This window comes from Melanostigma gelatinosum (assembly GCF_949748355.1).
Source record: "Melanostigma gelatinosum genome assembly, chromosome: 7".
Classification (NCBI taxonomy): Eukaryota; Metazoa; Chordata; class Actinopteri; order Perciformes; family Zoarcidae; genus Melanostigma; species Melanostigma gelatinosum.
The window spans coordinates 2,327,512-2,353,777 of record NC_136640.1 but is presented as its reverse complement, the minus strand read 5'-3'; the positions used below and the strand labels follow the sequence as shown (position 1 = coordinate 2,353,777).

Genomic DNA, 26,266 nt, shown 5'->3' with positions numbered 1-26,266 from the left:
GGGGCAGGAGATGTGTCAAACAAACACAGGACTTTCACCCAGTTGACCGCTGTTAGTGTCCTGTGTGAAATAAAACATAAACGCTGACTCGGTGCTTGTCAGTTAACACCTGCGACTTAACGTCATGCAAGAAAGTCTGCTGACTGCGGTTGTTTTTTATTTACGTTAGTTGCGTTGTAAATTGTTAAAATGTTGCATTATTATGTGAACACAAACCATGATGTATATTTAAACCTGAAGCAAGTCGTTTTGTTGCCTGAACCTAAACACTCATTGAAGCCACTTGTCTTTGTGTGTTTGTGCAAGAGTCACAAGAGGCTGATATGAAACGTCTTCATGAAACCCATTTCAGCAATCCACATTCAAGTACAGATTAGAAAAACTAAAACAAAAAATGTTGTCACCGCACCCATGCGGCTGAAGTCCAGTCCATGAAATGAGTTCATGCATTGCAGGAAGTAAACAGGACAGCACATGGCAAAAGCATATTTTTTATGTTTTGAATACAAAAACGACCTCTTTCACCTTGTGCCATACATTTCATTCATCTAAAGAATGAAGAGAAAATAAATCAAAACTCTCCAGAGAAACTCTGTCTGTCTGTGATTTGTGTGAACGGACTCTTTAAGCAGTGTGCAGTCAGTGTCACGCACAATAACAAGTAAACGGGACAGAATTTGAAAGCATAACTGTAAAATGACAAAATCAAAACCACACACTGCTGAACTCACGTGTGTGTCTGTGGGCCGAGTGTGTTTTTTACTGTATCTCGTCTCCAGTTGAAGACCATCAATCCTTCACTTTGAAATTGGGACGTGGGCACGACACCGCTCATGAATTCCAGCGGATGAAGTCGTCACTGTTAACCCCACATTCACGGCCCTGATCCCTCAGACTTATTGATTCAAACCACAGACCTGAGCCGAGACAGATGTGACGACGGCGGCGCCGGAGAATTGAGCTGAAGCCGTTTGTTTTGACTTTTGAGGAGATAATTCATCAAGCGTCTGCTGAAACGTGCAGAAGGATTGAGAGCTGATGCCCGGACCCCATTTATATTTAGCTCTGTGAAAATGCACAAAGGTGTCAGTGAAGCTGTGCATTAAAGGCTGTTGTGGGTGAACACTGGTGGCGACTCAACAGGCCCACGGTTCGGTGTGTAGTGCAGTTTATTTATCATTAGGGAGAAGAAAAACACACTTCTGTTCAAAGTCCAAAATATATAAATAGATTGATTGGTTGTCAGCAATAAACGATATTTAGATATTATATGAAGCCATTATATGAACAGCTACTTGATGGTCAAAGTTCTCCTCTATGGATCTCGTCCCTCATCAAATAATTAACAGGCGTTTTAACCAGCGGAGCAACGGTTTAACAAGCTTTGTACGTACATTGTTTTTACACCCCTAGTTAACACACACACACACACACACACACACACACACACCTCCCAAACCTCAGCGACCTCAGTGTGGTGGTGATAGAACATCAAACAAGCTGATTGGTTGAGGAGGAGATATGTAGTGTATGTAAGCAGAGTCTGAATTTGAACTTGTATTGTATTTCTCTTTACCCAAAGCTCCATACAGATGGATGTCCCCCTTCATCATATATGGTATTGAGTCTCTTTTCAAATGCTAACTTCCATTTTTGGGCATCATTTTGTCTTGTGCTTGTGTTCACTCTTTTCTTCTTTACAGTGTTGACATTGACATTATTTACTTTATTAAACTCACCAATGGGACAAATGAACCCGAGTCTTAGAGGTCCGGATTCGCTCCGTCTCTGTATTTAACCTGTACACCGCACAACCTACTTCCATTTGTCAGAAAAGCACATTATCACGAAAAGGACGAGCCCCTAAAAGCACCGAACGTCAAAACAACTGGTGTTCCCAGAACGCCTCTCTGGCTGTAATGGAAGCGGTCCGAGGAAAGAGGAGCCGCTAACGGAGAAAAACACAATCATTCATCGCTGTAGGATCCGCTCACAGACCTCAGCACAAAGTGAACAAAGGCTGTTCTGAAGATCACAATCGACACGCTTCAGTTTGAGTGACTGTGTATGTTTGACCTGTTGTACGTTTCTGTAAGTCAAAGGAAAGTAGTGTGTCTTATTTCAGCAGTTAACACTAAAAACCAACCGTCGAGACAACATTACTCTGGTTCCCGTAGCGACACGCTAACCGTGCCCAACCGTCACGTTGTGAAGAGAAACCAGCACGGAAGACATCAACACGTTCACATTTACATGAACTATGTCCTGAGAGTTTGTTGTTTGTTGAGGAGCGCTCACGTTCACGTAAAGTTTAATGGTGTTATGATGATGATGGTTACTTAATAAAATTGTATTTTAGTTTTTCTCGTCAATTTGCTTAAAGTCAGAGAATATTCAAGTTTATTTCCTTAAAACAACTCTATAATCTGAGGGAATATTTAAGTGTTTTTTCCTCATAAAGACTAATATCTCAGATAATATTCAAGTTGTTGTTGCAAATTTGCAACTTCAATTTTGGAAATTCTGAGTTTTTTTCTGAATATTACTTCCTCCCCCGGCTCAGTATTTTTTATACATTTTTTTACCTGCAATGGCCCAAATACGCCATCATACCACATCCGTCAGTGTTGGAGAGAAAGTAACGGGATGAAACACAGAAACAGACGATGACACAGTACAAACTATGCAATGATTTCATTAAAGTAGTTTTAGTTTTAAACAGGCAGCAACACAGCTGGACTCAAGCGAACTGGAACAGAACTCCAAAAGCAGAACTGAAGACCAGTAACAAAGGAACTGTTCTGGTAGTTGTGACTGACTAACGGATGAAGTGGGAACAGGTGAGCAGGAGGTCTGGAGGCTGACGAGAGACAGGTGAACTCTAATCAGGGCAGACAACCAATGCCAGGAAGTAGAAACCAGACATGACCCAAGGGGAGGGTGAACTTTCAAAGTAAAAGCAGGATGCAAGGAACAGAAAAACAAACACAAGACTTAAAAACGAGAATACAAAGTGTTCTTGTTGAGCGCAGGAAAATGATTTGGGTACTAAATATATTGGTATTCATTTGAATTATTCCTTGAATTCCGAGTGTTTCCCCGTCAGCCCTCCACATGCATTTAATTCTGCAACGCTGGTCATTCTGACTTTGCGGTTCAGTCGATGTAAAGAAAGGCCAACTTAAAGCCTCAGTGGTTCCCATGGACCGGGACACATTAACCCTGCATGCCCATTAGACTTCCTAAAAAACACTGGACCGAAAAAAGCTCACATTCAATGGAGCTCTGGTCCGTTCAGGACGAGACAGCCGCCGTCCAGGTCCATTAAAGTGGCAAAAGACTGAAACAAGTGAAGACACAGGAGTAGATGTGCTTCTCTTTCAAAGACGGTGTGAGGAGATGAAATGTTGTCGGCCAGTGGAAGCGAACAGCAATGAACCAAAGCCGGCTGATTCACTTTCCAGACACATTTTATCGACTGGTGTGTGAATCAGGGCTCAACATATTCCACCCTGCCACACCCGTAATTATATGAAACACGCTACTTTGCCACAGTTCTGTCTTTACAGTCTAATTGAGATTGCAGAGTTTACAGAAATATCAAGATGTCCGGCACCATTACCAGCAGAGTTACTTCATAACAATGTGCCATTTTCCATTTATTGTGATGGAGCAACGATTTAAAACTGCCATCTTGTGTTTGAATATTTTGCTCAAGCTATGGTAGGCCAACAATAAGAATATGATATTGTTTTACGAATTAAAAACAGGTATTTGTGTGTATTTGAAGCAATGAACTGGGGAAAAATAAGGCTATTCGAGTTTTTAAGAGCTAATTTAACGGGACGGTGACGTAGTGGCTGATTCACACAACCATACCTCCTGATTCATCTGACTTTAACTTGAGTTGAGGTTGATGACAGAGCAGTTGTGTTCAGTCTCAACCTTGTATCCAGCCAATCCAGTGGCCAGAATAAAACGCTGACATCAGCGCCTCTCTAACTCAGCGATGGTTAGATCATTGGTTATAATAACCGGCTGTGGAGAGTGAGAGAGTTTATGTTCGGTATCTTTGTAAAGTAATGGACATTCATATACATTTAGTTGTTCTCTGTGTTATCTGGGGTGTGCGTGGCTTCCTAACGATCTGATTTATCTGTTGCTGTTTGATTTCTGTATTTCTGTCCTGACAACGGAGAGCTTTGCACTCCGAATATGTCTGTGGTGTCTTGAGACTGTTTCCGCTCCGACTCTTAAAGAGTTGTCTAACTGACGTAAATATATTCGGAAACGCAATACGTCCGCTGGTTTTTCACCATCGCGGTAGAACCGATGTCGAAACAATGTAAACGACACACGTTGTTTGATCCTTTGATGATATATATGTTCATACCGGCCCGAACCTCAACCATGGAGGTGGCAGATCAGAACACAGTTCATGAACGTCTGTGTGTTTATTTAGGTACAAAGAGAAGCTCGTCCACCCTGCATGCCATGCCGTGATGTCATCAGCTGATCGTTCAACATGAGGCTTTTCCTGAACAACCAGCAGTTATAAGATGTGACTTTGTTAAAAGTGCACAACCCGGCTAAAAAGAAAAAGATCAACCTGCGATGAGTCACTGCTGTTTGCAGACTGTTTCAATTAAAAAACCTCTTTCTGTGGGTGGAGGAGCAGACACCACTCTTCCATTCATGCTGATGTAGGTTCCTCCTCTCTGATGCTTTGACTCAGGCTGACAACAGTGTTTTGGATAATGATCCCAGTGCAGCTTTAGAAGAAAGGGACTTGAGACGACTGGTCAATTGTGTTTGTGTTTTCAGCAAACTGCCCTCACATGCTGCCGCGATAGACGAAACGTTCTCCATCAGATGTCGTCTATAGAAGCAAAAAACACAAAGCACATCTGGTTTACTGGCTCGGCGGTTCTCAGGTGAGATCTGGTGGAATTTAAAGCATGTGGATATTTGGTTGAGTTGAAGATGAAGGCCTCAGACTGACAATCCTCCACGTTCATCGTCTACAAGCTGAGATGCTAGGGGACAAAACTCAAAAGAGTTGGCCAACTAAAAGGCAAGAGAGACCATGCCAATTACTGTTGGTTCTAATTCATGTTGGTTTTGTCTTTTAATGACAATTGTTTGCAAAAATAAAAACATATATGCTATCCTCAAAGCCGCCTTCCATGGTGTTAATGGGAACCTTGTGTTCTTGTGTTTTCACAAACGCACATTTTATAAGGTTCAAGTCTTGAAAACATCAACCAAATTTTCCAAACATGCAACATCCAACAGTGTGTGGTTTTGAAGCCTCGAGTTCGAGTTTGGCCGTCGCCATCTTGGTTTTTGGCCGTCGCCATCTTGGTTTTTTGCAAGCTGGGAACAGAAGTTACCATATCTGGACTGTGGGGGAGGGTCTATAAACTGTATGTAAAGAGTGGAAGTACTCGCTGTGACGTCACTCGTTGGTTCGTGCACTGCGGTTTTAAAGCCTTGAGTTTAGCATTTTGGCCGTCGCCATCTTTTTTGCAACCGGTGAACAGGAAGTGACCATATCTGGACTGAGGAGGAGTGACGTAGAGACGTCGTATACGTCTCTGGCAGCGACCTGTCAATCAGCGTGTAGCCCCGCCCTAAAGCATCCCCTGCTTTATGGTCTGTGTGACTCTAAATGGACCATAATGTACTAAATGAACATCATGCTGTATTGAAGAAGACTTGAAACTAGAGATTGAGACATAAACACATGTTTACAATGTTTACTGAGGTAATAAATCAAGAGAGAAGTAGAGTCATTTTCTATAGACTTCTATACAACCAGAGGAGTCGCCCCCTGGTGGACACTAGAGAGATTGCAGGTTGAAGACACGTCCGCAACGGCTTCATTTTTCAGAACCGGAGGTTCTGACGAACGTCAGTGTGTGACGAGTTGGGATGAGAACGTGTTCAAACCATCCACAACTTCCATACAAAAATATTGATATGAGTTTGGACCTTCATTTGGGTCAAATCCTTGGTCTGAGGGACGTCCGTCCAACAATGCATCGAGCTTTACTGGGCAGCCGCTTGCCAAACTGGGTGTGTTTTCACAGCACAGGTTGAGTCAGCAGAATACCGAAGTGGATGAATGAACGTGTTTTCATCTGCGGTCGGGCTTCGGTCGGAGAAGAGCTGAGGTATCAAGACTGTCTCTTCTCGTGTGATGGAAGACTGCATGGGACAGCAGCAACCTGCTGGAGCAAAGGGAGACATTCAAGAGACAACAGATGTCCATCCAGTCCGTCATCCAAATACAATGAACAGACTGACTGTAGGAAAGTAACATTTCAATATCTAATAGCTTGAAAATCATATTCAGCATATTCTTATATATATATATATACTTTATTTTATACAGCTAGATGAATGTATACATAGTATACAATACAAAACACAACTGATATAAAATAACTGTACATGATGTGAAAAAAAGAAACACTAACTGTACAATGCCATCTTTATAGATGGCAGAATTGGTCCTCTGAACAGAATCAGACTGGAAAGTAATGTAATTATCTGTTGAAGGACGTGTTGCGTTGTCGGTTTAAAAGGTTTAAAAATAGTTGTCTATTATTCCGCCGTGTCTGATGCATTGAAGTGTGAAATTGGAAGTGGAACATGTAACAATGCTTATTTACCAAGTGCAGTAACCAATGGAAGGAAAACATCCCATGATGCAAATATGGCAGTATTTAAGTGCCTTCAAGGTTAAAATAAGAATTATGGCCACTTATGAACGAACTGTTCAAGGTTTGTTCTTTTTTAAATGAATGAACAAAAATAAGTAACTGTTTTGCATTTTCTTTGTTTTCCGTTTGCCTAACTGTGAATGTTGTGTACGTTACACCCCAGCCTTCCACTAAGCAGCAAACCAGCTTAAACTATCTTTGGTTTTTATGACTAACACATCGCGTGTTCATGTTTGTAAGTTATATAAGAAGGAGACTTTAGAGTTAATGTGGTTGTTGTTGTGTGGTTGAACGCTGGCGTTTGTTTGATTTGCATCAAATGAATATAAAACTAGGGGGCGACATTATGAAACCAAAACAATATCAAATATGAATTTTTCCCCTTTTGGTTTCAGAATTGTTTTCAAAGAAGACAGTGATTTACAGAGCACATGTCGCAGACAGAAACCGGCTCAGAGAGGTGTCTCTCACCCTACTAAGGCTTTTTAAAAGTTATCATTCTTTGGCAACAGAGAAAAAACAGCTGAGCGTTGGTCGGTTTTTTTTTTTTTACACAGAACAGACAAAGATGCATTATGTTTGAATATTGAAAAACACAGCGGCTGGTTGACTGCCCCACGGAGACATTACCAAGGAATGGATCGTTACATAGATCCAACTCATCAACGACAACATTTACAATTAGTTGTTGCAACCAACTGTCCAACTGTTGTCTGGACCAGAAAACCGCCAATAGCACTGAATCAAGAACAAATAAAACAACAAAACGATGTAGAACCTGCATGGACCCATCAGGTCGTGGATGTTGCTAGAGTGATACAGTACTGTGTTTCACATTTTGAGAAGTTTTTCAGTGAAAAATGTCAGTTCACAGGTGAGATTCTGAGGTTATACCTCACCACGCTTCCTCTGTTTTTGTCCTGGACTTTCAGTTCTCTTTTGCTTTTGCAATGTCATCCCATGCGAGTAACGATACCAATAAACCAGGTTTGTTTGCAGACGTGTGTGGTCACTGTCTCTGCATCTTTCCTCCTCCGTGACTCTCCGTACGTGCTCAGGCATCTGTCCTGGTAGAGGTAGACCAACGGTGAGTCAGACCTGAGGCAGATGGTTTGACAGTTTACAAGAAGACAGCTCTCCTGTCTCAACAGATGTCTTTTTTAAACAATGGAGGGAGACCCTCTCCGTCTCCGTTGGATTTCTTCGGTGTAGCAGACGCCCCTTCAGGCAGCATTGGAGAGTGTTTCCAACCAACGCAGCCGTGGGATCATTATCACGCAGATTCGGGCGTGAAGGTTCGAGTCAAATCGTCAATTTGAGAAAAAGAAGTCCCTGGGCTGGTGTCTGTGTCTGCTTTAACATGGCTTCAGATTACAGAGGTCCAGCTCCTGAGGCTTCCTCCTCCCGGAGCAGTGGTCTCTGGGTAGATTCAGGCCGTTCTCTGTCGAGCAGCGCACCGGCCGCCTTTTGAAGCCCCTTCCACATGACTTGGAGCAGTGAGACCAGGTCCCGACGTCCCACATGGGGCACGAATCCCCACAGGTTCTCACCGCTACAGGCCTGTCAGTGCCGTCGCAGTCCACCGCCGGACGCCCCTCCGTGCTCTGGCAGTGCACCGCTCTCTTCTGCAGACCGTTCCCGCAAGTCACTGTGCACGAGTCCCAACTTCCTGTCACCCAGTGACTGACCGGCCTCTTACTCATCATCTGCTTCTTGGCTTCCACCCTGTTGCTGTCCGCCAGGACGCTGTTGTGCGCCGCGTGGCTTTTATCCTCTTTCCGCAGAGTCTTTTCCTCCTTGCTCTCCTTGGCGATGTAGAAGGAGTAGCGCACCCTGGGTGGAGTCATCTTCCCCACAGACAGCACCTCCACAGTCAGAGGCTCCTGCAGCGGTCGGGTGGACTGAAGAATCTCAACGGATGTGGAGGTGCCGCTGTAGCGCATCAAGCTGCCCTTCACCAGCAGGTCGCGCTCCACGGCCGACACCACGTAGTTGCCGTTCAGCAGGTACTTGCCGTGGCGGTTCTTCACCGCTAAGTAGTTCTCATCGCTGACCATCCCTCGGTAGCCGCGCTGACGGACGTCGATGTTGGACGCTCCGACGGGCAGCATCACCACGAAGTTGTAGCCATGACTAAAAAGAAAAGTGGAGATGAAGAGCATGAATGATGCTGAATGGCCACTGGTTAGTCTTTCAAGACAATGGATGTAAATAGAACTAGATGTCAAATGCTGCACAGTCTTGATGTCAAAAATACGCTTCTAAAAACTCTTGGGAATTGGATTTATTGAAAAAGAAAACAATATCAGTCTCCTATTCACTGTGTATGAAGCAGCTCCAGACTTTATACAGACTTGGTGGTTTCTGGCTTCGAGTAGCTCATGTTCGGAAATATTGATTGAACTTTGTTAGACGATGGAAATAACGTGTTGGAATTCTTAATTTAGAGCCAGATACTGTCGGCTAAACTTTCCTCAAACCATTTCTCGTTAAAGCAGATTGATTTCCATGAAAATATTGGGAATCACTGCCGAAAGGGGCCGATCGCACCGAGACGAGCGGCTGCAAAACCATCGTTTTTCTTTGATTTTTCAGGCGTTTTGTAGACGTTTTGTGCATAAAAGTTAAAATATTTTTCAGCACCAGGCGCGTAGTCGCACCGCTCGTCTACGTCAAACTTTACCCAGGCAGCCAATCAAATCAAGCAAGAGGCGGGCTTTACAACCTTACCACCGACTTCCTGTTTTGATGCCGGTAGATCACTGATATTAGCGTTTTTTAATGACAATGAACTATATAATTTCCACTTCACCAGCTCATCAGCTGTTTTGTCCGACGCCTCTCGGTGTAATCGGGGCCTACGTGTGACCGAAGTGTCGTCCATTTATACCTCCATACTTGTTGAGAGTGAAGATAACATTTAGCTATTTCTTCCTTTTCAGTAACACACAGACAGCAAAGACATCTCCATTGCAAACCTGCTCACAGAAACATGAAGTTCACCTCTGCGTCGACCGAGACCCAACACTAAAGAGCGGCACGGCGTGTGCCGGCGTGTGCCGGCGTGTGCCGGCGTGCTACTTACGCAGGTTTGGTGAACATTCCCGAGACCTTCTTGCAGCCCTGGTTGTCGCCGCCACACACGCCGCACTTGTCAAACTTCCTGTTTGAGTCTAGCTTGCCATCGCAGCCCGCCTTGATGCATTTTCCTTGAACGCATACAGCCGAGGTGTCAGGAGAGCAGGGCGTCCCGTCCACCACCTGCAGGGTTTCAAGACATCGCATCTTAAAGGTGGATAAGATGTAAGCAAGAACAACAAGAAGAGGGAAGGGAAGAGCGAGACTTGCCACATATGTGCTCCACCATATACATACTTTATTCTTCTAACTAAACAAACATAATGAACCAAAGAGGTAGATGAATAGAATGTGAAAAGTATCACCAGAGGGAGTGGACAGTGAACTTTAGTGTAAACAAGATGTTGGATAGCATCGCTGCTACGAGCTTGTTTCCGTTCTGGTTGCATAAATAGTTGCTGACAAGCCAGAGCTGTGAGGTGATCCTGTCCCTGCATGTTTCCCCTTCTCACCACTCTCACCGCTCTCTAAGGCACCAACATATCACCTCTCACTCAGGAATAAAGGAACAAATCACACCAGGCAGTGACACGCCAAACCTTTGTGAACAGAGAGCTGCGTCTATGAAAGTTTCAACTACACCTCCTGTGAGCGTTTGACTCACCATGAGGTGTTCAGTGACAAAGAGTTCAGATTGCATTAGTGAGTACAACAGTTGATACACACTTAGCTCAGAATATAAAACACGTCGAGGAGGCAACCTCCGCTTCTGAAAAGTGAAGTCAAAGCTTCATGTGTTAAAGCTGCATTCTCTCTAGTGTCCACCAGGGGGCGACTCCTCTGGTTGTATAGAAGTCTATAGAAAATGACTCTACTTCTCTCTTGATTTATTACCTCAGTAAACATTGTAAACATGAGTTTATGTCTCAATCTCTAGTTTCAAGTCTTCTTCAATACAGCATGATGTTCATTTAGTACATTATGGTCCATTTAGAGTCACACAGACCATAAAGCAGGGGATGCTTTAGGGCGGGGCTACACGGTGATTGACAGGTCTCTACCAGAGACGTATGTCGTCTCTACGTCACTCCTCTACAGTCCAAATATGGTCAGTAAAAAACCAAGATGGCGATGGCCAAAATGCCAGACTCAATACTTCAAAACCACAGCACACAAACCAATAACTGACATTGTCATTGACATTGTTACAGTCTACGGTCTTTATATACAGATCTAAGTGTGGCAGGACTTTGGTTTTCGCCCCCTGATGGACATTAGAGAGAATGCAGGTTCAAGACTGTGCAGCATTGGCTTCACCTTTCAGAACCGGAGGTTGCCGCCTTTTAGGACTAAAAGCTAACAGCATTACTCTGCGCATCGTCTACAGGCTGTAACAACATGCACTGCAGCCAGCAGGTATCAAGTAGTCAACAGCTTGTTTGACTAGAAGAAGTTTCTGTACTTTACTAATGCAAATATATGATACATATGATCAAAATAATCTATGTTCTTGAACTTATTCCATGTTTTTCAATGATTAGAAAAAGAGTTATTTACTAGAACAGACTTGATGTTGTGGCCACTCTGAGGAACAGTTGACATATTAAATCAGCTACGTACCTTTGGAGCGAGGACGTAGAAGTACCCAGTCCCATTGGCGCGGCAGATAAGCTTGCATTTGTCCTTGGGAGAGATGCCCGAATATTTAGGAACCCAAACCACAGTGGAACCCAGTCTGTTGGTGTTCAGGTTCAAACCATTGAACGCTTCACACTGCTCCTCACGGAAACTCTTACCTGGAGACGCAAAAAACAACAACCTGCCATTAGATCGACAACTACTCCAACACTGTTGACCTCTTACGGGATGTGGTTGCAGTTTTGCAGTTGACCGCTCACTTTGTTCTTTCTGTTCTTGCAGCACATGTGTGCCTTTTTCAAAGATGATGGCGGCAGATTTGCTTTTTGAAATTTTTCCCCAAAACAGGTCCTTGAATCCAAACAGAGGTAGACAACAGCATCTTTTAGCTAGCGAGCGAATCAAGCTAACGTTAACTCTAAGGGTTGGTGTCAAACACCGTTCTGGCAGACTGGCAAACGGGGTCCACAGCTCCATAGCTTACATAATTGATGCTGGTAACAGTTTAAAATCAAATGTTTAAAGCTTGATAACTCATCTGGATTGGCGGGGCAAAACAACACTGAAGTTGATAACATTCACACGCTTATTTTAGATGATTGTTGGCTGTAAAAGGGTCTATAGGTTGGAAGCTAGTTACCTGTTTTTACGTTAGGACCGATAGACACACAGTTTCATCCATTCCTTACAATTTTGCTCACTTGGTTTTGGTTGCTTCAACTTCTGCAAAGTTAATTGTACAATCACTGTTTGGGGAACATGTTTTTGTTGAATGGTCACAGCCCTTAAGGTGTGTCTTACTGTGTGAACGTAGTCAAACAGAGACTAGTGTACCTGTTTCAGGACAAGTATTGAGGTTACAGGAGCGATATTTGATGCGAAGGCCGTAGCAGTATTTGCCTCCATTCTCAGGAACGGGGTTGTCACACTCCCTCTTGGCCAGCTGAACTCCTCCACCACAGCTCCGGGAACAACCTCCGAATGCTCCCCACTTCCCCCAACGGCCATCCACCTGGGACAAAAGACAAAACAGGCAAAACGGTACATCAATCTGTGATTAAAAAAAACAACCACCATCAGCACCGGGCTCGCTCTCTGCACACAATCACCTTGATGTGCATGGTGTTGTTCTTATCCGTGCAGGCTCCTCTGTAGCAGACCTTGCCGTTGCCGCAGCCGGTGCCGTCCGCCCAGGGGAAGTGTCGGGTTTGGCAGACCAGCTGGCCGCGGGCCTTCCCGGTGCACCACAGCTTGGAGCAGGGCTGCATGTACGGGCAGGGCTTGGAGCCGAGGCCGAAGGCCAACTCACACTGGCGGTGCAGGCTGTAGCTGGAACCGGGCAGGTTGTCTGAGAGAGACAGCAGCTTTTGAGGCTGGTCCAGCAGACAGTCTCCTAAAGACACAAACCAACAATATTACAACCAATCAGACAGCATTCACATTGAAAACCTTAAAAGCACCAATTTGTATTTTTGTATTTAATATGAAAGGTGTTGCTTGACGAACCCACAGAATATTGTCTCATTTTGCCTCAGCTCTACATGGAGTTTGTGCATTTTTCAGCTCATTGTTTTGGTTTCAAGGCTCGCAACTTTACATTGCTGCAACTCGTTTCCAGCAGCAAGCAACTGTTTTCAGTGCAAAAGCTAAACAGCACCAAACAGCAAACCAGCAGGTGGTAAAGATCCAGATACTTCCCTCAGGAGTTGAAGGAGAACGAAACCTACAGTAGCTCATTGGATCATTGGATTTACGTTGTTGGAAAGAAACAAAATGCTGCTGTTTGCTAACCCGTTCAACATATCAATTTATTAATGTGGTAATATGTCAATGTTTTGTTTACAGCTTGTTGCACTGCAGCCATGTGGCCAATAAATGTTGCATTAAGGAGAAATTAAACATCTAAATAAAACAATTAACTCAACTATCACAGCATTTTCTGAAACAATTTATGATTCACCCGTCCATAAATCTTAAAGAATATTAAAGCTTGGGTTGATGATCTTTTTAGATTTTTTTAAACAATCCAACCTAAAAAGCTAGCCCAGTGTCGCCAACTCTTCTCCAATGAAAGTAGCGAGCAGCACAAGCTTCAAAAGTTGTTAAATGTAGCGAGAAAGTTGTCAGTCCATCCTGTCAGGCCTTCCTCTAAAGCCACTCCCCCCAAATTATTGATATGAATGTAAACAACCAACATGGCTGCTGTTAGTCCTGCAACAGCCACAGATACCATTTGTTTTGTGTCAAAGCATTTGACCTATTGATTGCAGTCGAGATGTATTTAGAATTTCAACAAATATAACAAAAAGTGTTTTTGAAGAAGATTACCAACCCTTAAAACCCCTAAAAGACTAAAACAAACTACATTCATTGTCCAGTGGGAGGAGTGCAGAATGAATGTTGCTCCTTCAGACTGTTGTGGCTCCGGCTAGTCCATTCAAGGTAATGTTGACTGCAGGTTGTGCAAGGCTGCAGGACAATAAAACGATGGATTATAACATTCAAAGAACGCTCATGAACGAGCTTTAAACTGTTGGTACTGAACGTTCAGTAACTTTTCCTTCAGTCTGCATGAAGCCAGAATGCAAGCTGTCAATATGAGACAGTACAGGCACCAGATGATGTTTAGATTAACCACATGACTCATGTAGAAAAGACAGCCGTGTTAAACTTAGTAAATGCTCATTTGCTTGTTAAAGTAAGTGGGCTGGTCGACAGTCACTTATTAGAGTTTACACACAGACAGACAAAGACTTGGCATGAAGGAGTCACTGAGGAGAAAAAGCAGAGTGATATATGAATACACTTTGGAATGTTTTATTGAACGTAGATACTGGAAGTGGATACTCTGTCATCATCAGCATATGAAATTACATCTCAAGGAAAAAATACTTCCCCGGATACACTTGATTGAACTCCAGTGTAATTCTGCCACAAAGTGTTTCACATTTCTGTCGAGGCAAGTGAGACTCTGGTATGTGCCAGTTCTATCATGAAATGCTCACATTCTGGCTCAGAAATCTGACATTTGGTGTCTTAGAAAACTATTTTCTCTGCTCTCATCTCTGTACAATAGTTGCTTTACGTCTGGATGTGACAACACCAAAATACAACAAAATATACTTTTTTTTAGCTCTAATCAGCATATAACGTAAGCGATTATGTCCGTTTGTCATTCGCAAGCATTTCCCAGAGCTTTGCCCGAAGCTGTGAGGGGTCAGCTGCTGCATGTTGTTGGTCAAACAAGATTTCTAGACCATGATGCAGATCCCATGTAAGGTCATTTAGGCTTGGTATTAATGTGCTTTGGGAACAATTATTTCCTAATTTAATCATGGACTTGTCTGTTAGAGAAAATATTCCTTTTTCTTCAACAGGTCTACTATGACTTGACAACTGCTGTACAAGTGGACATCGGTCAAACGTTGGCATCCACCAACCAAACGTTGGCGTCCATCAACCAAACGTTGTTTTCTATCGGTCAAACGTTGGCGTCCACCAACCAAACATTCGCGTCCACCAACCAAACGTTTTCTATCGGTCAAACGTTGGCGTCCATCAACCAAACGTTGTTTTCTATCGGTCAAACGTTGGCGTCCACCAACCAAACATTGGCGTCCACCAACCAAACGTTTTCTATCGGTCAAACGTTGGCGTCCACCAACCAAACGTTTTCTATCGGTCAAACGTTGGCGTCCATCAACCAAACGTTGTTTTCTATCGGTCAAATGTTGGTGTCCATCAACCAAACGTTGTTTTCTATCGGTCAAACGTTGGCGTCCATCAACCAAACGTTGTTTTCTATCGGTCAAATGTTGCCGTCCATCAACCAAACGTTGTTTTCCATCGGTCAAACATTGGTGTCCAACAACCAAACGTTGGCGTCCACTTACCAAACGTTGGCGTCCACCAACCAAACGTTGGCGTCCACCAACCAAACGTTGTTTTCTATCGGTCAAACGTTGGCGTCCACCAACCAAACGTTGTTTTCTATCGGTCAAACATTGGCGTCCATCAACCAAACGTTGGCGTCCACCAACCAAATGTTGGCGTCCACCAACCAAAGGTTGTTTTCTGTCAGTCAAACATTGGCGTCCATCAACCAAACGTTGTTTTCTATCGGCCAAACGTTGGCCTCCATCAACCAAACGTTGGCGTCCACCAACCAAACAGATTGGACCTCATCTGTGTCCACATATGTGTATAGGGCAGGCCTGTTGTGTTTCTGGCCACCTGCTGAATGTCAGTCACATTCACCATCTGTTTTGGTCTTCATCAACTCCCAAGATGAAAATCTGCAAAACGTTCCACTAAGTTTGGCAGATAAACACGAATTTCTCCAGTTTTTTTCCTTCTGAGCTTTTTTGGGGTAAAAACAGCTGCCTGCTGTGGCAAGAAACAAAGTTGGTGAGACTGAGCCAAGAACTTGAAGTTGTGGGCCAGAAAACCAAAACAATGAGCTGAACAAAGCTGGGTACATCGCTACAGGTGATCGCTGTCACATTAAACAGTGATCGACATATATAAATAGTGATTTCTTCATATTAAAAAAATTAAAGATGTTATAGACGACACTTAGAGCAGCCGGGTGAATAGTAGAGTATAAAGTTCATTTTCTGTTTCACAGCTGAGAACAATACGATACAATAAGGCTCCTCTGGTTATAGAAAACACTAAATCAGTCTCCCATTCATAGTCTATGAAGCAGCTCCACATTATACTCGATACTTCATACTTCCTTTTCTGGTTCCTGGTTTTGAGAGCGAGCAGCTCATGTTCATATTGATTGAACTTGCCAAGACCATGCAAATATTATATTGGAAATCTACATTTACAAGGTTATTTATTGACATTGTACAACACAGTCGTGCAGTGAAATGCAGTTTGTAGTCACATTCTGCTCCAAAAGTCTTTATTGTTGATTGATTGTCAACTTAAACATGGTGTTCAGTTGCTATTGTGCTGTTATCAGGTTTTGTCCTCTTGCTGTTGGATTTCACTGTGTGATTTAATGTGACGTGTGATTGAAAAAGTTGACGCTACACAAATAGATACTGTATGTTAACAAAACAAGTAAAATAACATGAATAGTTCCTTATATCAGAGTAAAACATAAAATAAGTATATGTGATCACTTCCAATTTGAAACTGATCTTGAAATTACCAATATAACCGAGACCGAATAGAGCCCAGGTCTTTCTTTGTGAGCACAATTAGATGACAACCAGCTGAGAGCACGAAGCCTGGACAGAGTTAGTGAGTCCAGAGACGTGTGCAGGAAGAGTTTACTGACCATGGCCTCGGTCCAGGAATTCGGTAATGATGGCGGCGCTGCACACGGACCAGGGACGGCTCCTGTCGATCTGAATCAGTGTGGGAGACATCATGTGGTTGTCCTTTAGTTTCCCAAATACCTCCTCACATGCCTTCACGTTGTCGTGGGGCATGTTGAAGACGTGGCCTGAGGGACGATGGGGGACAGACAGAAGGTTGTTAGAGTCAAGTAGTGAAAACAAAAGTTAAGTTTAGGCAACAAAACCAACAGTTGGGTTTCGGCAACAAAAGCACATCGTGAAGTTGAGGGAAAACTGTCTCACATTGTTTGAAAAACCACGACCATGAAACCACGACGCAGTTTTGAATATATCTTCTATTTGAACGTCCTGTTTGTTGGATCCACCTCTCCTCCCGACCAACAATAATCATTTTTTGGGAAATTATAAAGTACATCACGTTGCTCTGACTGTTTCTTAGTCACGTAGATGCATTTCATTTGTGTGTCCACCACCAATAAGGATCCTAATTAACTTTCCTTTGGCATTGTTTTCATGCTGCCATGATACTGGGCTGGACCATTCCACAGTCTAGGAGCCCCGACCGCCAAGACTCTATCACCTTTATGTGAGAGTCAGGACAACTCGGTACAACAAGTTCCACGCATCCGAGGATCTGGGGGTAAACAAGAGATCTGATTGATCAGAGCATCAGGTAGCAAGTGAAAGTAAGCCAGCACCAGACATGCTCATGTCTGAGTCAGAATCCTAGCTGCAGAGTTTGGGATATTTCTGCTGATGCTAGAGAGCAAAGAAGTTACAGTAATTTAATCGACTAGTTTTGAATGCGTGGATGACGGTTTCCAGATTTTTGGGGGAAAGAAAAGGTCTAATTCTTGAAATGTTCCTGAGACTGAACCTCTGTTTTAACATGTTTGTCCTGGTTGATTAACAGAAAGAGAAATGTTTTACCAGACACCTCAACACACATGTAAGTATGAGGCAAAGCACACTGGACTGATTTGAAGCTGATGTCATAGCGGACAGGAATGCAGCTATGCATGGGAACATACAGCGTGGCGTACGTCCATGTTCTAACCCGGGCCTGACGGGGGAATTTAGTTCCCAAGGAAATCATTTCACTCCTTAAATACGAACATGAAGTACTTTCCAAAAGAAAAAAAAGTGTTTTCAATCATGGAACAGGACCATTTTGGGAGGAAATGACTTAACATATATGAGGACAGTGTAAACCAATTCCTCTCTGGGGGCCTCGGGAGTTACTCGTGCATCTGGTTTCAGGAGTCTTGCTTCTTTTAAAGCCTCAACCACTGATTATAATTTGAAAAAAAAAGAAATGTCACTTGTATTATGAATAGGATTTGCCTTCACGAGACAGTTTGTCAAACTACAGAATAGAAGTTTAATACCACACATTAGGTTTTATTGAAGGATTATCGGTGTTCAACTTCAGCTGCTTTTACATTTACGTTCACAGACTAAAGCCGGTCATTGAAAGCTGAAACAAGGAGATGTTTGAGTCAGCCTACATGACAGATTAATAGAGAAAGAATTGCAGCGCTGTAGATTCCCCTTTTTTGTCCAAATAACAGCGTGTACACTCACCATGAAACAGCTGTTATGTCAATCAATATTTGTTCATTTGAGCTATTTGACAAGAATTTTAGAAACAGTGATTTTAAAATAGAAAAGAATAGTTCAGCATTTTAAGATAACTGATATCAATCTCATGTCTGTGGGTTAAGTAAGAACCTGGAGCCAGTTTAGCTAGCCTAGCTTAGCATTAAAATCGTAAACCGCTAGCTAAACTCTGTCCAGAGTATAAAAACATACACTTTAAACTGTCTGATTTCCACAATGTGTCTTGGTGGTTTTAAAGCTGTACATGGAAATATTGTAAAATGGCAATTTAACGGCAGGTATTTCTTGACAAACAACAGTTAATTCATCTGACCAGTACTTCACTGTAGCATTTACGGCTAAGTTGCAAGATACGGTCGGTTTTGGTCTCTGAATCGGTTGAATGAAACCTGGCAACAAGACTTTAGGAAGCATGTAGCTGTTTGTATGCCAGGAAATATTTCCATCATGCAAAATATCTCTTTCTGCACAGGTTGAGCAAAGAAAGATATAGCGTATTAATTGGTGAGCTTTAGAGGTGTATTTCTAAACATTGGAAAATCTGGATTCATATTTGATCGGTGATGCTTAGTTTTACAGTTTGATCGGAGTTAACGAGCTTCACCAGCAGTGATTGACAGCTGTGATAAGAGACTCATCGGCTCTGTTTGGTTCTTTTTCTTGGGCTGTGATGGAATCAGGCGTCAGCTTCCTGAAGTCATTCCTAAAGGGTCTTAAAGCTGCATTCTCTCTGGTGTCCACCAGGGGGCGACTCCTCTGGTTGTATAGAAGTCTATGAGAAAATGACTCTACTTCTCTCTTGATTTATTACCTCAGTAAACATTGTAAACATGAGTTTATGTCTCAATCTCTAGTTTCAAGTCTTCTTCAATACAGCATGATGTTCATTTAGTATATTATGGTCCATTTAGAGTCACACAGACCATAAAGCAGGGGATGCTTTAGGGCGGGGCTACACAGTGATTGACAGGTCTCTACCAGAGACGTATACGACGTCCCTACGTCACTCCTCCTCAGTCCAGATGTGGTCACTTCCTGTTCACTGATCGCTAAAAACCAAGATGGCGATGGATAAAATTGCCGAACTCGAGGCTTCAAAATATCAGTCCACAACCGACGTGTGACGTCACCATGACTACGTCCACTTATATACAGTCTGTGGCTGGAATCTTGCAAATAGGAACCGGATTTTGTCTCATGTACAGCTGTCAGCTCATGTACAGCTGTCAGATTATATTGAGTTTGAGCAATTACGACAAAAAAGTTATCTTTATTCAAGTTATCAACTGTGCACAAATATTTCAGATTGTCAATCTTGTCTCTCTCAAACAATATGCAAATAAGAATATTTCCCCAAACAACTATCCCGAAGCCATTTCAACGCCAACTGCCATAATTCATGCCTTTACATACATACATACATGAGTGTGTGCTGAAGCACGCTGCAGCGCATACCATACTCTTATAGAGGATTGGAGGTTTTAGCCTGAAGTGCAAACTGTCTCCTAAAGAGCAGTGAGGGTTCTGTTCTGTGATGTCTTTTGCTCCATGTATCCCTTCACATCACAGACTAACTGGAATGTTCAAGATATATGTTAGTATCATGTTATCATGAGCAATAATTCATGCCGTCAGATTTGTCTGGCTGTTATCTCTCGCCTCCCATGTGCAGCTGCCAGTGTGCAGAGTTATGTTGTGCAGCTGTGACGTCCAACACAAACAGATCTCCACCTTGTTCTCAGAGACCTGCTGGTTTTGATTGTGCCTGACTAATGAGGGAGTGGTTTAAAAACTGAACATCAGGCAAATGAAGTTAAATAGTTGCAGGGATTGAAAGTGCTCTGGGACCAGGACTGAGAACCGCAGCCGTGTAGATCATCAAGTCACAGAACCGTCCGGCTGGGCCAGCTTCCACGCTGATTATTCGCCAGAGCAGAATTCCTTTGACATTGTTCGCTTGCATGCAGCTCTGCAGCGTATCTCACTCTGAGGCCACATCACAGTGTCAGCGAGTTCATCACATAGCTGCAGATTGCAATCTATTGGTTTCATGTACATGAACACGAAATGTCAGTTTTTTGTGTTGCTTGTTGTGGTCGGGACACAAATTAAATACATATACGTGACTAAGCAACAGTCAGTGCAAGTGACATACTTTATAATATCTGAAAAGACGACTATTGCTGGGCGTGAGGGGAAGTGGAAACAAACAGGACTTTAACCAGCAGACAGTGTTCAACACCACATTCTGGTTTTATGGTCGTGGTTGTGTTGCCTAAACCTAACTGTTGGTGGTTTTGTTGCCTAACCCTAACTGTTGGTGGTTTTGTTGCCTAAACCTAACTGTTGGTGGTTTTGTTGCCTAACCCTAACTGTTGGTGGTTTTGTTGCCTAACCCTAACTGTTGGTGGTTTTGTTGCCTAAACCTAACTGTTGGTGGTTTTGTTGCCTAACCCTAACTGTTCATGGTTTTGTTGCCAAACCCTAACTGTTGGTGGTTTTGTTGCCGAACCCTAACTGTTGGTGGTTTTGTTGCCTAACCCTAACTGTTGGTGGTTTTGTTGCCGAACCCTAACTGTTGGTGGTTTTGTTGCCGAACCCTAACTGTTGGTGGTTTTGTTGCCTAACCCTAACTGTTGTTGGTTTTGTTGCCTAAACCCTAACTGTTGGTGGTTTTGTTGCCTAACCCTAACTGTTCATGGTTTTGTTGCCTAACCCTAACTGCTGTTGGTTTTGTTGCCGAACCCTAACTGTTGGTGGTTTTGTTGCCTAACCCTATCTGCTGTTGGTTTTGTTGCCGAACCCTAACTGTTGGTGGTTTTGTTGCCTAACCCTAACTGCTGTTGGTTTTGTTGCCTAACCCTAACTGCTGTTGGTTTTGTTGCCGAACCCTAACTGTTGGTGGTTTTGTTGCCTAACCCTAACTGCTGTTGGTTTTGTTGCCTAAGCCTAACTGCTGTTGGTTTTGTTGCCTAAACCCTAACTGTTGGTGGTTTTGTTGCCTAACCCTAACTGTTCATGGTTTTGTTGCCTAACCCTAACTGTTGGTGGTTTTGTTGCCGAACCCTAACTGTTGGTGGTTTTGTTGCCTAACCCTAACTGCTGTTGGTTTTGTTGCCTAACCCTAACTGCTGTTGGTTTTCTTGCCTAACCCTAACTGTTGGTGGTTTTGTTGCCTAACCCTAACTGCTGTTGGTTTTGTTGCCGAACCCTAACTGTTGGTGGTTTTGTTGCCTAACCCTAACTGTTGGTGGTTTTGTTGCCTAACCCTAACTGTTGGTGGTTTTGTTGCCTAACCCTAACTGCTGTTGGTTTTGTTGCCGAACCCTAACTGTTGGTGGTTTTGTTGCCTAACCCTAACTGTTGGTGGTTTTGTTGCCTAACCCTAACTGCTGTTGGTTTTGTTGCCGAACCCTAACTGTTGGTGGTTTTGTTGCCTAAACCCTAACTGTTGGTGGTTTTGTTGCCTAACCCTAACTGCTGTTGGTTTTGTTGCCGAACCCTAACTGTTGGTGGTTTTGTTGCCGAACCCTAACTGTTGGTGGTTTTGTTGCCTAAACCCTAACTGTTGGTGGTTTTGTTGCATAAACCAAACTTTCGTTTTTAACGTAATGTCGTACCGAAGAAGAAGTTGTGCTGAGAGACACGAAAAAAAGTCATGTCCATGTACACGAAACCAATAGATTGCATTCGCGACTATCGTGGCGATTGGTGGAGGCCAAACGAGCATTAGCATCTAAAAGGCATAATGCGAGTGTTCAGTCCCCTAAAGTCACAACCTGCTCACCAAGTTCGTGGGCTGCTGTGAAGGCGGAGGGCAAGCCGTCATCCTCGATGACGGAGCAGCTCCTCTTCGGGTCACACATGGTCCCGACGTCAGCCATCCCCAGCGTATCACAGGTCGTGGCGCCGCAGAGATCCTGGAGACACAACCGGTCATTTCAACTTTTAGTTCATACAAATCTTGATCGATCCGATTGGAGACTTGGAGTCTTGTTTTGTGTGGCTGAGCCTTGAGCTGCAGAATGAGCACTAATACAGAGCACATGGGACTGTGGTTTGTTTATTGGTGCTCTGTTCTTAAAATATATCATGGCAGAGGGTCAGGGGAGATTCCTCTCGCTGTTTAGTTAAAGAGGTAAGAGATGTTGTGAGGGACAAGATGAGTCCCACCTGCATCTGGCTGGGTCAGTCCACAACCAACTCTTACCCCGTTAAGTATATCTGACAGTTTTTAGTGGCGTGGGATTAACTTTGTAATTGTAACCAATTTGGTGGAGTCAGAAATATCTCAACAGCTTTTTGATAGAAAGCCCTGAAATTGTATACACTCGTGATCCCCAGAGGATGAACCCTCATGACTCTGTTGATCCCATGGCCCTATTTCTTGTCTCGACAACTGTTTGATGGATTGCCATGAAATTTGATGCAGACATTCATGTTTCCCTCCGGATCCATTGAATTAACTTTGGTGCTCCTCTGAATTAGGGCTGGGCGATACGGTCAAAATCCATTCCAAAAAAAGGTAATTTAATTTTTCAATGTGAATCACGACATAGCATGTTTTGTGGTAATTCCGTTAATAAATAGTCTTTATATGAAATAACCAAATATATTTGTAAACTCCTGTTTAAATGAAATACTTGACAAATGAAAAGTAGTCAGTATTTTCTCATTTACTTAAGAACTTTAGTGCAAAAATAATCACATTGTTTGGTTTGTAGTCAGTGTGTGCTGGTTTTTATCAATTTACGTAGTTTTTGAATCACGATATCTCGATATTTGATTTTATCACGATATAATTCCATTGAAAGACGACACATTATTGTGTTGAATTATCATACTACTCTGAATTCTCATCTATCGCCGTCATCAGGTCAGAATTTCAATTCATCCAGAGCTCCTGTTTGTGACCAAATACTGTCATGATGCTGACATGACGCTCCTCTGGTTGTATAGAAGTCTATGAGAAAATGACAGCGGGGCTACACGCTGATTGACAGGTCTCTACGTCACTCCTCCTCAGTCCAAATATGGTCACTTCCTGTTCACTGGTTGCAAAAAACCAAGATGGCGACGGCCAAAACGGCAATCCACAAACCAGTGAGTGACGTCATGGCGACTACATCCACTTCTAATATACAGACTATGGTTAGCATGCTAGCATTTAGCTCAAAGCACGACTGCCACCACAGTACATGGAGAGTCTCTGAAGCTGCTAGCATGGCTGTAGTCTATCTAAAGTTGTGAGCCTCTTCCCACTGGAACAATTAAATTTTGAGTGGAAATAGCCGTGACTCCTTGGTCATCAGGAAGATAACGGCCTCTTACCTAAAGTTGATTTTGCCTCCGTGTCTTTGTGTTCATTGGGAGTGAAAACAACACATAGTGGACGGTGAACTTGTTAACCCAGTGTTACGATGAGGCCCAGTCAGGCCAGAAGCTCCCTCTGCCAGCCATGTTTATTCCACACCACTTTCTCTCCGTAACCTATGACAAGATTTTTTCCATCTCAGCAGCTGCACCCATTGTGCCCTACAAGGACAACAACGCCGGACCCGGACTTTCCTGCATTTAATTGCCCTCACTGTAAATAAGGGATCTTTTCTCCATTACTCCGTGATTTTTGACCTTAAAGGGATTTTGCATGTTCCCATGCAGTCGAGGAGCGAGCCCGCGTATCAGATGGACAGCCAGAACCAAACTGGACCTAATGGAAAGCAGGCATTAACAACCAGACAGAGGGAACTGGCTGTTCTTTTCCAGTGACTCATTTGACTAAAGGAAGGAGACTATAGCAGGGCTGTGCAGTCAGCACCACACAGGTTAATGGATGGATGACTGAACACAGGGACAGTTCAAATGTATTGTTGTAAAGTCAATCAAATGACTGCAAACATATTTTACAGGCTTTTAAAGGTCTGCTCCATGGACAGGACATCAGAAGGGGGCATCATGGTGACGTCCCCCATTGGTTTTGTGGATTTCAGCATTTTGGCCTTGCTACTTGTTTGTTTTTTGCAACCAGTGAACAGGAAGTGAGCATATCTGGACTGAGGAGGAGTGACCTATACACCGTATACGTCTCTGGTAGAGACCTGTCAATCAGCGTGTAGCCCCGCCCTAAAGCATCCCCTGCTTTATGGTCTGTGTGACTCTAAATGGACCATAATGTACTAAATGAACATCATGCTGTATTGAAGAAGACTTGAAACTAGAGATTGAGACATAAACTCATGTTTACAATGTTTACTGAGGTAATAAATCAAGAGAGAAGTAGAGTCATTTTCTATAGACTTCTATACAACCAGAGGAGTCGCCCCCTGGTGGACACTAGAGAGAATGCAGCTTTAACACACTTTGCCACTGGCTTCATTTTAGAGAACCAGAGGTTGCTTCCTGGTCTGCACCCGGGGGCCCATTGTCTCATAACCCGTCATGCACAAGTTGTGTACAACTGCAGCATTTTATATTCTATTCTTTCCACCAGCAGTGTGAAACATGACAGTGTGACCTGCTTACCTGCTTGGTGAACAGTATGGCCGTGTCCCAGTACTCTGGGTGCTTGTCGCTGTGTTTATTCAGCTTCTTCTGCCAGGAGCAGAAGTTGCGCAGAGTCAGCGCTGCGTTAGTGGAAACCTTTGGTCCCTTGTCAGCTTCTTTTATCACCATGAAGTCCACCACCACGATGTTGATGGAGTTGAGGATGCTGGGGTGCTTGTAAAGCCTGGCCGCCACTGACATCAGGGTCATGAGGTAATGCTTCAGGTCATCCCCGTGAAATGCAGCCATAGATTCATCTGCCACCACCAGCACCTCCACGAACCTGGGGATGGAGGCGAACCTCTTTGACCTCCCCAGGGTTTTCAACACCGTTTCAGCTAAGCCATCAATCTCCAGTCCGCTCATGTGCTTGTACTTCTCCAGGGACACGTTGAAGTTGGCGTCAGGTGTGACACCGCACCTGCTGGTGGAGTTTGCGCCCGAGTGTGTGGCGCGTGTCCAGCGGCGGATGACGTGCGTCCCGTTGAAAGAGTATCCAGTGTCTCCGGTCCCGGTGTGGCTGATGAAATACTCCATGCCGTTATAGGAGAACCCCCCCTGGAGACCTTTACACAGGCTGAGCGCGGCGAAGGAGTCCGGTTCCGCGTTGACGGTACCGGAGTAGAAGCATTCCCGTAAGTCCGCGGCTGCAGAGGAGCCGCTCACGAGCAGCGAGCTGCCCGGAGCGAGGAAGCTGGAATCCGGCGTGAGGTGGAGGTAGAATTCCTGTTTGAATGCACTTAATCTGAATACTATCTGTCTGTCATTCATCTGCTCCGCGTGCCGGTGCAGATGCTTGTCATGCTTCTGATGATCCACGCGGACAGGTACGCAGAAATCCACCTCCGTGCAGTGCGTTAGTTTAAAATACAGCAGCAACTTTGTGAAGACAATCAGAGAACTAATGAGCGGAGCCATCGTTGCTCCTGCTCAGTAAAGGATGAAGATGTTGCGCGCAGTAGCACGGAGTGCGTCCGCGTGCGTCCCTCAGAGAACGAAGCATCCGCACTGCCCTGCCAGCTTCTCTCCCATCGTGTCCCGTTCTCCACTCTGACCACCGGCTCATCTGAGCTGCTGAGCTTCTGCAAGTCGGCCTGTCGACGTCTGAGGGTCGTGCGCGCACGAGAGAGAGAGAGAGAGAGAGAGAGAGAGAGAGAGAGAGAGAGAGAGCGAGAGAGAGAGAGAGAGAAGAGAGAGAGAGAGAGAGAGAGAGGGAAGGAGAGCGAGAGAGAGAGAGAGAGAGAGAGAGGGAGAGAGAGAGAGGGAGAGAGAGCGAGAGAGAGAGAGAGAGAGAGAGAGAGAGAGAGAGAGAGAGAGAGAGAGAGAGAGAGAGAGAGAGAGAGA

At 43.9% G+C, this 26,266-nt stretch overlaps 1 protein-coding gene across 1 annotated transcript; it reads right to left on the bottom strand.

Annotated features, from left to right (window-relative positions):
• Positions 1 to 6,409: 6,409 nt before the first annotated feature.
• On the bottom strand, positions 6,410 to 25,974 carry LOC306780233 (A disintegrin and metalloproteinase with thrombospondin motifs 15-like). Its single transcript, XM_079272515.1, has 8 exons — positions 24,902 to 25,974; positions 22,167 to 22,299; positions 16,738 to 16,905; positions 12,554 to 12,837; positions 12,279 to 12,456; positions 11,427 to 11,602; positions 9,814 to 9,989; positions 6,410 to 8,861 (listed from the first exon to the last, which is right to left on the bottom strand). Exons 1-8 carry the CDS (start codon positions 25,838 to 25,840, stop codon positions 8,084 to 8,086), a joined length of 2,832 nt encoding a protein of 943 aa, XP_079128641.1. The 5' UTR covers positions 25,841 to 25,974; the 3' UTR covers positions 6,410 to 8,083.
• Positions 25,975 to 26,266: the final 292 nt, after the last annotated feature.

Bases quoted from the DNA above. Each gene is read 5' to 3' on its own strand.
- LOC306780233 (XM_079272515.1), bottom strand. From the start codon at position 25,840: ATGGCTCCGCTCATTAGTTCTCTGATTGTCTTCACAAAGTTGCTGCTG. The intron at 22,300-24,901 runs GTAAGCAGGTCA...TTGTGTCTCCAG, and splicing joins CCATACTGTTCACCAAGCAG to GATCTCTGCGGCGCCACGAC. The intron at 12,457-12,553 runs GTGATTGTGTGC...CTTTTGTCCCAG, and splicing joins ACAACACCATGCACATCAAG to GTGGATGGCCGTTGGGGGAA.